Source organism: Elgaria multicarinata, chromosome 8 (genome assembly GCF_023053635.1).
Source record: "Elgaria multicarinata webbii isolate HBS135686 ecotype San Diego chromosome 8, rElgMul1.1.pri, whole genome shotgun sequence".
Lineage (NCBI taxonomy): Eukaryota > Metazoa > Chordata > Lepidosauria > Squamata > Anguidae > Elgaria > Elgaria multicarinata.
Window position 1 is genome coordinate 33,560,064 of NC_086178.1, and position 12,083 is coordinate 33,572,146.

The following is a 12,083-nucleotide window of genomic DNA, read 5'->3' on the forward strand; positions in this document are numbered from 1 at the left end:
GTGTTGTGCATGTGTGTGTGTGTGTGTGTGTGTGTGTGTGTGAGAGAGAGAGAGAGAGAGAGAGAGAGAGAGAGAGAGAGAGAGAGAGAATGCACACACACATGAGAGAAAGGGAGAGAGTCTTCAAAATAAGTAAACTAGCCTAACATTATCTATTCCATCTTCCTTTCCTCCAGGTGGGATGCAGGCTATTTTTGAGGTGAAAAATTGTAATGGCCATAGTTCCTCACCCAAAGAGAGCATGAAAGTAAGACAATATTACATTGCAGCAGAGGAAATGGTTTGGCATTACGCCCTATCTGCAATAAATAAATTTACAGAAGAAGAGTTAATTAATGATGAGTAAGTACTGCCTTTCATACAATTAAACAGCAGCCAAACCATTGCATGTAAAAAGCGTGCTTCCAATATACTCACAAACAGCCTTTCCATCCTGGTGAGTATAAGAGGTTCATTAGGCGAGCTACTGCCCACTTACGGATGTGCCTGTGTCCTTTAGAAGATGATGTCCGCCTCCCGCATGCCTCCCACTCCTTCGGCTCATTTTTCCAGGCCCCTGAATGGGCCATGTGGCCTTCGTTTACTTCCTCTTTCCCCTCCGGGAAGAATGAGGAAGTGCGGAGAAGGGATGGTAAGGAAATGCGATTTCCCCCTGTGTGATAAAGCTCTAAGTCTAGAAGTGGATGTGGAGAAGGTCAGTCCAGTGGAACTCTTCCCTTGTTTTTAGGTTCAGTGAGTTTGGGAACAATGCCAGGTCTGCAGAAGAAGTCCGTGCTCATCTGTAAACATCTGGCAATTTAGAGCAGTTACTGAGGACCCAGTACCTCAGCAGGGCCCACCAGCTCTTGTACCTGCCCCAGGCCCTCCACACTGGGTGGTTGGATATATGTGATTCTCCATTTTAATTTTCTACAACAGCCCAAAGTGGCTGCCCTGGGGCCACTGTGGAAAATTAGAATAGCAGCTCTCAGCCATCCTTTGAGTATTGTGCTGCTGCCACTGTCAAGAAAGCCTGAGGGGGACCCATCTGTGTAAGAGAGGTCCCAACAGAGACCATATTGCCCACGGCCCCCTCAAACTGTGGCTGGATCTGGCCTGACTCCATCCCTTGCCCTGCCCATGTCAGCTGCTTCAGTGATAGGTGGGAATGTCAGGGAGCGGTGGGCTGTTCTCCCACTTCCCTCTTCTCTTGACCATAATTGAAACCATTGTTTATGTAGGACTATCATTGGATATTGCCCCTCGCTTCCAAACCTCTCTCTTATTCTGTTCTATTCCTAAAAATATTTAATCAAAGAATAAAAGAAAGGGGGGCTGGGTCTGTGGGCAAGGAGGCCAACCAAAAGGTTTTAGCAAAATATGGAATATATTTCTTTTTGCTGTTATCTGGATGCAGCGCTTGAAACTGTTTATTTTGCTGCCTAGGGATGCCAAGACATTTTTTGAAGAAGGTGACAAAAGGATTGGTGGATCCTATAGAAAAGCTCTTTTCTTTGGGTATACAAGTGAAAACTTCACAACCCGTGTGAAGAGGCTCCCTGATGAACAACATCTTGGACTTTTGGGTAAGGCAATTCTAAGCCGCCGGTAATCAAAAGCAGATGAGGTTTTAAGACTGGAGACAATCATTTCTAACAGTTTAATCCTATTATGCATGCATATTCAGAAGTAAGTCCCATTGAGTTCAATAGGACTAACTTCCAGGTAAATGTGTATTGGATTGTAGCCAACAAGAAGTAAAAGTAATTATTTTATTAGCCTGCAGTCTAATGAACTGTGAATAGGTCTGCCTAAATTGACTATGGATAGCAGTCTGGGGTTTAATACAAAAGAACTGTAATATTCCTTTATTGGTGGGAACTGCTTAGACACCAATGGCTCTTTGCCTGCTGGCGGAAAGACAGCGGACAAGGGGCAGACCTAGTCTTCCTTGGCAGGACGGTCCATAGCCATTATTATCTCGTTCTTCCAGCACAGATGGCATACTTTCCCCCAACTCCTCCTTTCATCTTCACAAACCTGGAGTGGGAAGTGGTGACTGAGCTTCATAACTAAGGGTAAAACCCTATGCATGTTTAGACAGGAAAAGGTCTACAAGACCCAGCATTCCTTAGCTAACCGTTGTAGGACCTTTTTTTCTGTTTAAACTTGCATAGGGTTGCACCCTAAGTTGGAATGTGAAGTGAGGTCTTCCAAGTCCTATGTCCAACACTAATACAGAGCTTGGGGAAGCTTCAGCCTGCCAGATGTCATTGAATAGCAACTCCCACCATGCCTGGCTATTGGCTATGTTGGCTGCAGCCTTTGGAATTTGGACTCCAACAACATCTGGAAAGTCACAAGTTTCCCATCGCTGTTCTAACCACTACACGACAATGGTTGAGTACATTTGTGTTAAGGAAGGTACACCCATATAATATTCTTTCCATCTTGTATTAATCGTATGTTTTTAGAAAGCCACAACAAAGAAAAAACGTATTTCAGGACACGGAAAAACATATTTTGGCCCACTTTGTTTTTGGAGCCTTCTTTGCCAGTGTTGGAGATACATCTGTCAGAGATTACTATAGGCAGTTTTAATACAAGCCCTGAAGAGGGCTCTGGAATAGAAGTGGGCATTGGTCTTGGAATGAAATGAGGTCTCCTTCGTTGTGGGCTTATCCTGAATGCCTTCCAGTGTTTTATATCCATTGTTTATAGAAAGAACAATAATAGAGGTGGAAATGTGGGCATCTGGGAGAGGAATGTAATCCTGAATACCTTCCAAGGCTATGATAAAGAACCTTGGCCTTCTTGATCTATACATTATGCATCGGTTGTATTCTGTAGTGCAGTCTTTGCCAACAGGTGCCCTTCAGATGTTTTGGACTTCAATTTCCATCAGCCTCAGCCAATGGTAAGGGATTTTGAATTGCTGTCCAAAAACATCTAGAGGTTACCAAGTTGGGGAAAGCTCCTGTAGAGGGGAGAGGCTGTGGCTCCATGGAAAAGCACTTGCTTTGCATGCAGAAGGTCCCAGGTTTAATTTCCGGCATCTCCCGGTAGGGCTGGAAAAGCTCTTGCCTGAAACCCTGGAAAGACGCTGCCAGTCAGTGTCGGCAGTACTAGACTAGATAGACCAGTAGTCTGTATAAGGCAGCTTCCTATGTTTCCAATGAAGGAACAGTGGCCTGTATAGGGCAATTGTAATGTGAGTTGTGGTACAGGTTGGTATGTATATTTATGGTAGTGTTTATAACCTTTGTGTAGAGTTAACATGGTAAATTAGTTAAGGCGGGAGGGGGACAGAGTGAATGGAATGTTGGTGTGCTAGCGTATGATTGGTGGAGAGCGTGGAGTGTGTGGGATTTAAATAGGGGTGAGTCAGTTAAGACAATTGGGGTTTAGAGCTAGGGAGTGCAGGGACAATCTGTTTGTTATTTTGGGATAGATATAGAGGGAGGAGTTAGATTAGGCTAGGAATAATTGAAACGTTAATTTCAGAGCTTTTATTGAAAACACAAATAAATATTCTTTACCATCTTATGTGTAATAAATAAATAAGTAAATTATAAGTTCTTTTGTTCACAGCATACTGTGTGGCATCGTTCACTATAGGTAGTCTCTCAGTGAGACCAAAGGTATTAAATAAAGGTTATATGGCAGCAGTATTAAGGGAGTGGTCAAGCTTCGTGGGGAAAACAGTGTTCCTCGAACTCTGTGTGTGTGTGTGTGTGTGTGTATGTGTGTATAAAGAAAAGGGTTGAAGTATAAGGAGAGACCCCTCTTTTACACAGAGCAAACGTACCCATAGCCTCAGGGAAAGGATCCCAAGGGGAGGGGTACGACAGCAGCTTCCTATGTTTCTAGTGATGATTAAGATATGACATTTTAAACCTCTATGGTTGTTTTTAACTAGGACCCATCATCAGAGCAGAAGTTGGTGAGACTGTCCGGGTGACTTTCCGAAACCTTGCAAGTCACCCATTCAGCATTCAACCTCATGGTTTGAGCTACAGTAAGAGCAACGAGGGTTCCTCTTACAACACCCTCTCTGGAGGTGAATATGCTGTATATGCTAAGGGGTTACCGTCAATCTTGAGTCCTGTTAATTGAAGGAAGTTACCTGGATCTCTTGGCATGTTTCCATGGATTGAAGGATTGGTGACTTCTGACCATTTGTGGACATTTCCTTTCCATTGTGACCATATTACAGGCACTGCAAGTCCATCTTCACATGTGAATCCCGGAGACACATTCATTTATGAGTGGGAGGTGCCAGAAACTGTGGGTCCTACTCCAGAAGATCCAGATTGTCAAACTTGGATTTATTATTCAGCGTCGGATCCGATCAAGGACACCAGCAGTGGCCTAGTGGGCCCGCTCTTGGTGTGCAAGAAAGGGTCGTTGCTTCCCTCAGGAAAACAGGTAGTGCAAGAAGGATTTAAAAAATTGACCCCATTCCTAATTGTTCTTCTCCTTTTTGTAAATTGTGGAGTGGCCCTGCTTAATGAGTTGGATTTTAGGGGGAGCATTTATGCTGCTTGCTTTCATCTACTGGCATAATTTGGGTGCTTCAGAACAGATGCTCCTTCCTAGTGCTAAGAGTGAAAAGGCATGGAGCAGCAATTCTTTCTGTTTTTCCTTAATGGATTTTTTGTGGTAAGAAAAAAGACACAAGAAGTGGTGGGGGAAAACATGGGAGGGTTGTGAGTGGAATACAAAAATATCTTGACCCAGGAATAAAAGCCTCATCAGGAAGCACCCTTTAACTACCTGATGTGGGATAATCTGTTGGACAGCTTGGGTGTAGAGCATACACATCATATGGCCAACCAAACTAAGCACAGCCTATTAGGCCACAGCTAGACCTAAGGTTTATCCCTGGATCGTCCAAGGGTCAAACCTGTTCATCTAGGTGACACACAGGGGATCCAGTGCTCAGGCAGGGGCGAACCCTGGATGATCCCAGGATAAAACTTAGGTCTAGCTGTGGCCTTAGTCAAGTATGGTGTAGAGGTTAGAGTGTTGGACTGGGACTCGGGAGATCCGTGGTCTAGTCCACACTATGCCATAAAGCTCACTGGGTGACTTTGGGCCAGTCACAGACCCTCAGCCCAACCTACCTCACAGCGTTGTTGTTGTGAGGATAAATGGAGAGGAGGATTATGTATGCTGTCTTGGGTTCCTTGGACGAAAAAAGGTGGGATATAAATGTAATAAAATATGGTGGCCCATTTGGAGTTTGATTGAACTTCTTGGGTTTCTGTCCCTTTGGGGACTGTAAAAACAGGGTTCGTTAAGCAGGTCACAAAAGATATCTGTTGGACTGCATTCAGCTTAGTGGGTCACAAGTTATGTCTGCCCAGAGTGATTTCCATTACAGGCAGATTTTTTAAAGTTATACCGTGACAGTGCATTCAAAAAGCAGGTTTCAGATTTTTTTGTATTGTTTTCATAATCATCCCAGAATCCAGTAACACATTTATATTGAGAAGCGTGGATGTTTCATAAATTAGATCAGCCTTTCCCAATCTGGATATCTTGCACTACAATCCCCATCACCCCAACCAGCTGCTCTATTAGATATGTTGGCTGGGGGTGATAGGAGTTGTAGTCCAATAAATCTGGAGGGCATCAGGTTGGGAGAAGTTGAATTAGATAATAATCTTAATGTTATTGTACAGACAGATGATAGTCCCAATCAGTTTAATATCTTTTTTCCACCTGTTTCTCCACCCTTTTTTCTCTTTCTTACAGAAAAATGTAGACAAGGAATTCTGCCTTCTTGCAACGGTATTTGATGAGAACCTGAGCTTGTATTTGGATGATAATATCAAGCTCTTTACAAAACACCCTGAAGAGGTTGATAAGGAAGATGAAGATTTCCAGGAATCTAATAAGATGCATTGTAAGAGTTTACGTGTTGTCTTATTTATTGAATTGAATAAGGCAAATTCTTTACCTTCTTCTTTTTTATGAGGTTGCAGTCCTGTCATCGGCCAAAAGGGAGGAGGTGCACTGATGCGCTGGCATCCTCAGAGGGCCCCGGGTACCCGTGGCCATGTTTTGCAAGAGGTGGGAGGGATGCTAGGGGTGGGGGTGGATTGGGGCAGTCTTGAACCCACAGGATCCAGTACCCCCTCATTCCTCTGACAACTCCTCAAAGGGGCCCTCAGCTATACCAGCCCCAGAGTTGGCATAGTTTATTCTCTCCCACCGGAGTCAATGGGATGGGGTGGGGGTGGGGGAGAACAAGTCAACACTTCCTCAACCTGTTGTCCTGGCTAAAGTGAGCCAGCAGGATTTTGGGTGTGGTGGTTGTTCTGCTATAGAATCCCCTCCATGCACAAATACACAGGCCATTGCTACATGAGGCTTTTATCGTGCACCTTTACTGAGGTTTCTGCTTCCAGATTCTTTGCTGGAGTAAGATCAGCCCTTTACACACGTTTTTTTTCTGGGTTTTTTCTTTATCTGCCTGTTTATGAGCATCATCAGACGAACATTTTATCGTACACTTGTTACTCCCCACTTAAGGATGTCCGCGTGTCCCTTTGATGACATTGTCTGCCTCCCATGCATCTCCTTTTCCTTCTTGCCTTCTTTCTGTCACAAAATAGACCCCTTTAAATCCGATTTCTTTGGTGGGGGGAGAAACGGAATGTGCTGCCATTTCCTGCTGTGTGCAGGAAAAGCGGTGTGATAAAAATGTTGACTGAACTGGCCATGTGGTCATTGTTTACTTCCTCTTCCTTCCCCTGTGTGAAGAAAGAGGCAGTATCATGGGACAGAAGTGAGGGGGAAGCAATGGTAAGGAAATGTGATTCCCCCCTGTCTGATGAAACATACTAGAATTGCTCAATTACACAAGATTCTTATTCTGCCATTTCTAAACTGTTGGGGATATTGTACTTTTTATATGTGTGCATCCCACTATGTTGGGCATGACATAGCTGCTGTGAGTGGAGAAGAGGAATGAACAATTCACTTGTGTAAGCATTTAAACATTAGCACACACACTATAACCTTTGTAGCAGGTGCTATTTTAATTCCATGGAATTTTGGCATGAAATGTGTTGAAGCATTAATCAACATACTTCTTTTGCAGCCCTAAACGGATACATGTATGGAAACCAGGAAGGTCTTGAGATGTGTATTGGAGACACCGTTTCTTGGCATTTGATTGGCTTGGGATCAGAGGTTGATATTCATGGAATATATTTTTCAGGAAATACTTTTTTGACTAAAGGAACAAGGAAGGACACAGCTAATCTGTTTCCACATACCACTGCCACAGTTATTATGGAGCCTGACTCTGAAGGTGAACGATGAAAACAGTACTTACTATTTTTACTCTTGTCTAGACATTGCTGAAGCGGATTCCAATATAAACATTGTACTCCATCTTGAGTTTTTCAAATGTGAAGTTGGCTACTTCCAAACCATACATTCAGTTATGTGACTCTGTCCTTTTTTTCTAATAATCCATGGTTGTACCTCCTATTGAAGGTCTTCCTTTCACGGGACTGTTTTTTTTAAAGTGAATGTGTGTGCATTCAGCACACTGGATCCCTACAGACTGCCTGTGCCCCCAAAGGAGCCCACGGCTTATCTGAACAAGGAGAACCAGTGTAGGACCATTGTAGGACCATTGTTGAGCTTTGGATATTGTCTACTTGAGTCAAGGTGTAATGCTGGTGTGGAGTATTCCTATGCCACATCAGAATACTTTGGGGAACATCTCTGAAACTTTCATCTTTTTGCTAAAGCACCAGACCAAATGCAGAAGGAGGTCTGGTCTGGTTCAGACTCCCATTGATAATTCTAGGGAACAATTGGACAGATTTAGAGTTGGTTTTCTTCTCTTATATGCTTTCCTGGAGAACCTTCAAGCATGTTATGAGTAAATATTCTTCTAATTTTTCTTTTTTCTGTTGAATGTGATCTTTTGCCTGGTATAAAAGATAGTTGATCCTTTTCCCTTTAATTCTAGTTACAGCTGCAGTTGAATCCTAAACATGTTACACTGAAAATCATCCCAGTCAACCCAATTCACTAATTTCTTGATCTTGACTATATCTATTGTCTTTGAGCTGTTCCAACAACGTAGGTTAGGTTAGAGGTGGACAAATGTTACACTTTTGATTTCTTTCAGTTTCTCATTTTCCCAATCGTAAATTTGTTGTATCCCATCTCTGTACCAGTTTGTGGCTTTGTTTTTTTTTAAGTCTGTACCAAAATCTGTATACATTTTTTGTGCATTTCTTCTAATACACAATGTTTTAGTATGTTTTTTTTGCAAACCATTTTCGAGATATATTATTTTAATATACACATTTTTGTGCCCACTTTCCCCTAATAAATGCATTTTTGAATGCATTTTTTTTAATCCAAGAACTGCACTACCAAATTTGGAGAGATATGAATAGCAAAGAGTAACTGCCTTTCAGTTTGTTTAGGGGTTCAGGAAGTGGGCATTAGGTGGGCTCACATTAAAATGCAAACTGAACAAATTCCTCCCCCATCCCTAGGCTAGGCGTTATTTATGTGCTGGGCTTTCATCTGTTTTGTTTCTGTTTGTTTTCATCTGCGTGCTTCTTGTTTGTTTCTCCAGGGGTCTTTGAAGTGGCTTGCTTGACAACAGATCATTATACAGGGGGTATGAGACAGAAATATGAAGTGAGGAGGTGCGGTTCATCACAAAAGTTTCCTCAACAGATTGCCAATTTGCAAGCTGCAGCTTCAGCTGCAAATTTAATTTACATTGCATGTGTAGAGATCGAATGGGACTATGCCGAAAACAGGACATGGGAGCAGGAGAGACATCAGTTCCATGATGAAAGGTGAGGCAGGCCAAATAAATAAAACCCTAGAAAAGCATATCTGAGACCAGCTTTTCTTTTCCGTCCTCTTCTAAGGGTGCGTATATGAACACGAGAAGGAGATGGATACATAGATCTGTTGTAGAATAGTGGTTAGTGTGTTGGGCTAAGACTGGTGAGATCTGGGTTCAAATCCCCACTTAGCCACAAAGTTCACTGAGGTGACTTGGGGCCAGTCACCATCTCTGAGCCTAAATTACGTCACAAATTACAAGTTAGCCATGACCAACAAGGCCCTTTAATTTCAATGGCTCTGCTTTAGGTATGTCTAAATCTGGATCCAACCCAGTGTCTTGTGTTGCAGGTATGTCTTAGGGGTACCCCCTTCTTCAATGCTGATGCCCCCACAGGCCCATCTTGTTTAATTCAGGTGTAGTCAATCATAATGCAGAGATCCTGTTCAGATGAAACACTAAACCATTGTGGTTAAGCATTTTGAGCTAAACATTATGGCTTAGCGTGTTGGGTGAACCATTCCTAACCATGATGGCTACATAGCCACAGTTTAAACATGCTCACTAACCATTTGCTGCAAGAGGGATAGCTGCCTAACCATGGCTTAGTGTGTTGTCTGAACAGGCCCAGAGATGTCAGCTAGCCAAATGCAGCAGGGCGCCTTGCTAATTCCTTTAACTGCAAGAGTGAAAGCAGAAAAATCAGCATCGTCTCTTGGAGTACCAACTGGCTTGAAATACCATATCAAGTTGAAATGAAACTGAATACCTGGAGATCCATGTTTTCAGCTTGAATTTTTGACCATAGTTTTTTTTTTTAATAAGCTGTTTAATTCATTTCCTCCTCTACCCCCACCCCCACCCCCGCCCCACTTCAGCCCTGGGAATCCATTCATAAACAAAGAAGGTAATTTTATTGGGTCAAAATACAAGAAAGTTGTTTATCGGGAATATACTGATGATACATTCAACACCCCCAAACAAAGGAAGAAAGAGGAAGAACACCTGGGAATTCAAGGTATTTGGCTCCATGAACAGCAGGAATAGATACTGGTATTTATATTAGTACAGACTGAATTTAACAGTTTTATGCTCAAAACAAATGTTGATGGGAACACTGCAGAGGGTTTCTCTTTATGCAGTGACTTGAGGATTGGATCCAGTGTGCCAAAGCAGAAGCTGGAATTTTTTCCATTCAATGCAGCAAGACAGATTTGCATATCTCTGCAGAATTGCCCCAGACACAGACACAAATTCTGTGTACACACCAAACACATAGTGATCCTGGTCCAGCAGCTTCAGGCTGCATGCAATGGCCTTGTTTAACTCTATGTGAGCAAAAGCTGAAGTGAATGAGGCAGCCTGTTTCCATTTCAAAGACCTGAAGAATTTGGACTGGCTTGGATATAATGCTAATCCATAGCATCACCTTGGGGCTCACACCCTCTTCTGGTGTGACTGTGAGGAAGAGATAGAAAGCATCCTCTTCCAGATTTAAATTAACTACAGCTTGTTGTTAACTTCCATACTGGGCCAAACTCAAGTTTAGTTTAAAAGTATGGTTTATTGAAACAAAGCCAAGATCAAATTGTGGTTTCTAATCTTGGCTTGTCCAAACAAACCATACTTTAACCTGATCATAATTCCTGTCTCGAATGTAATGAAAGACTGAGGCCAGGGCCAGATCTACACCAAGCAGGATATAGCACTATGAAAGCAGTATGAAAGCAGCAGTATATAAGAGGCAGGAGCTACACTACTGCTTTATAGAGTTATTGAAGTGCACTGATAACTGTTGGAGCCCGTCGACACATACCATATACCACTTTCATAGTGCTACATCCTGCTTGGTGTAGATTAGGCCTCAGTTTAATTTAAACCAGGAAGTAGATGGTTCTTATTGCCTCTTTGTGACTGAGGAGGAGAGGGGAGAAAATACACATGAGCCTGAGGCTTGCCCAGGTTGATTTGCCCAGAGCTAAACTGTGGTTTAGATGCAATCTTATCCGGATGCCTGTTGGCCTCCGAACTCAGAGATGGTCGGGTATCCTATGCAGAGTGGGAGGAGTGCAGAGGTAAACTTTTTCACCTCCACACTTTCCCTGTTCTGTATTTCAGCTAGACAGGCATTTTGACCCATCTAGCTGAGTTGTCGAGGTAGGGGAGAGAAGGATGTTAGGGAGGCTGGGAATACGATGTAAGCCATCCTCTCTCCACCCTCTTGCACGCCCCCTTTCCCTTCCCTCCAAGGTTGCGTTTGCGATCCCAGAGAGGCAGCCATTACTGTTCTCTCCATGCCAGCTGGGAGGGGGAGGGGACCTTCAACCCCTGGGTCTGAGGTTGGAGCACTACCTCCGACTTCAGATCCAGGAATCTGAAGTATCTTACATTCCCCCTCCCCTGTAGATGCTTAAATTCTAGAGGCCATAGGATTGCTGTGTTATCTTAAAGTTATGTGTGAACTCAGCCTATAACTTATGGATGGCATTTTAAGACTATTTGAAACACTGGACTCAATACAGAGAAAAAGTTCAGTTTGTTCCCATTTAATGTCAATTGAATTTAAACACACAGTTAAATGATTAAAAGCTCTAAAAATGTAAATGTGTTTTCTGTCCATTTTCTCTGCACTTATGTATTATTTGCAGTTTTATACCCCTGAGCACTTTGATATTTCCATTAATGCCATGTCCTTAATAACATCTCTGGTTTTTCCCTCTCCAAAGGTCCCCTCATTACTGCATATGTTGGAGATAAAATTACAATTGTTTTAAAAAACATGGCCTCTAGGCCTTATTCAATCCATGCACAAGGAGTGAAAACTGCCTCTCCGAATGTAATGGAAACCAGTCCAGGTAATTGTATCATTTATTATTTCTTTATCCAGCTTTACTTTAAGGCCTAACGATCAGTAATATTAGAAAAATAACAAAAGATGTAGAAATACAGTAAAACAGTCAGCTAGCAAAAAGCCATAATTACTTAGCCCTGCCCATTAAGTTGAGCAAAACAAAACTTAATATTTGGAATAAGAGCACTGCACAGGGTACCCAGTTGAACCCCTGACATTTCCAGGTGGGGCTAGGAAAGAATCCTGTCTGAAACCCTAATTGGTCACTACCACCCTGACTTAGTATAAGGCAGCCAGCATACTGGGTGACTGTCCTCGTGCCATCACAGGTAGCCATAAGGAAAAAGGCTTGCAATGGCATGGTGAAAATGGCACAGTGAACTTGGTGACCCAGTGTGCTTCAGTAGTTCCCAA

At 42.8% G+C, this 12,083-nt stretch overlaps 1 protein-coding gene across 2 annotated transcripts in view; it reads left to right on the forward strand.

Annotated features, from left to right (window-relative positions):
- Window positions 1-12,083, forward strand: part of CP (ceruloplasmin) — a 36,801-nt gene that overhangs the window by 14,126 nt on the left and 10,592 nt on the right. For both annotated transcript variants that reach the window (XM_063132079.1, XM_063132080.1), the window contains exons 6-14: window positions 177-342; window positions 1,426-1,565; window positions 3,899-4,039; window positions 4,196-4,407; window positions 5,740-5,890; window positions 7,091-7,303; window positions 8,597-8,825; window positions 9,697-9,836; window positions 11,545-11,673. In XM_063132079.1, coding sequence (XP_062988149.1) covers window positions 177-342; window positions 1,426-1,565; window positions 3,899-4,039; window positions 4,196-4,407; window positions 5,740-5,890; window positions 7,091-7,303; window positions 8,597-8,825; window positions 9,697-9,836; window positions 11,545-11,673 — 1,521 coding nt within the window. The remainder of the gene's footprint in view (window positions 1-176; window positions 343-1,425; window positions 1,566-3,898; window positions 4,040-4,195; window positions 4,408-5,739; window positions 5,891-7,090; window positions 7,304-8,596; window positions 8,826-9,696; window positions 9,837-11,544; window positions 11,674-12,083) is intronic.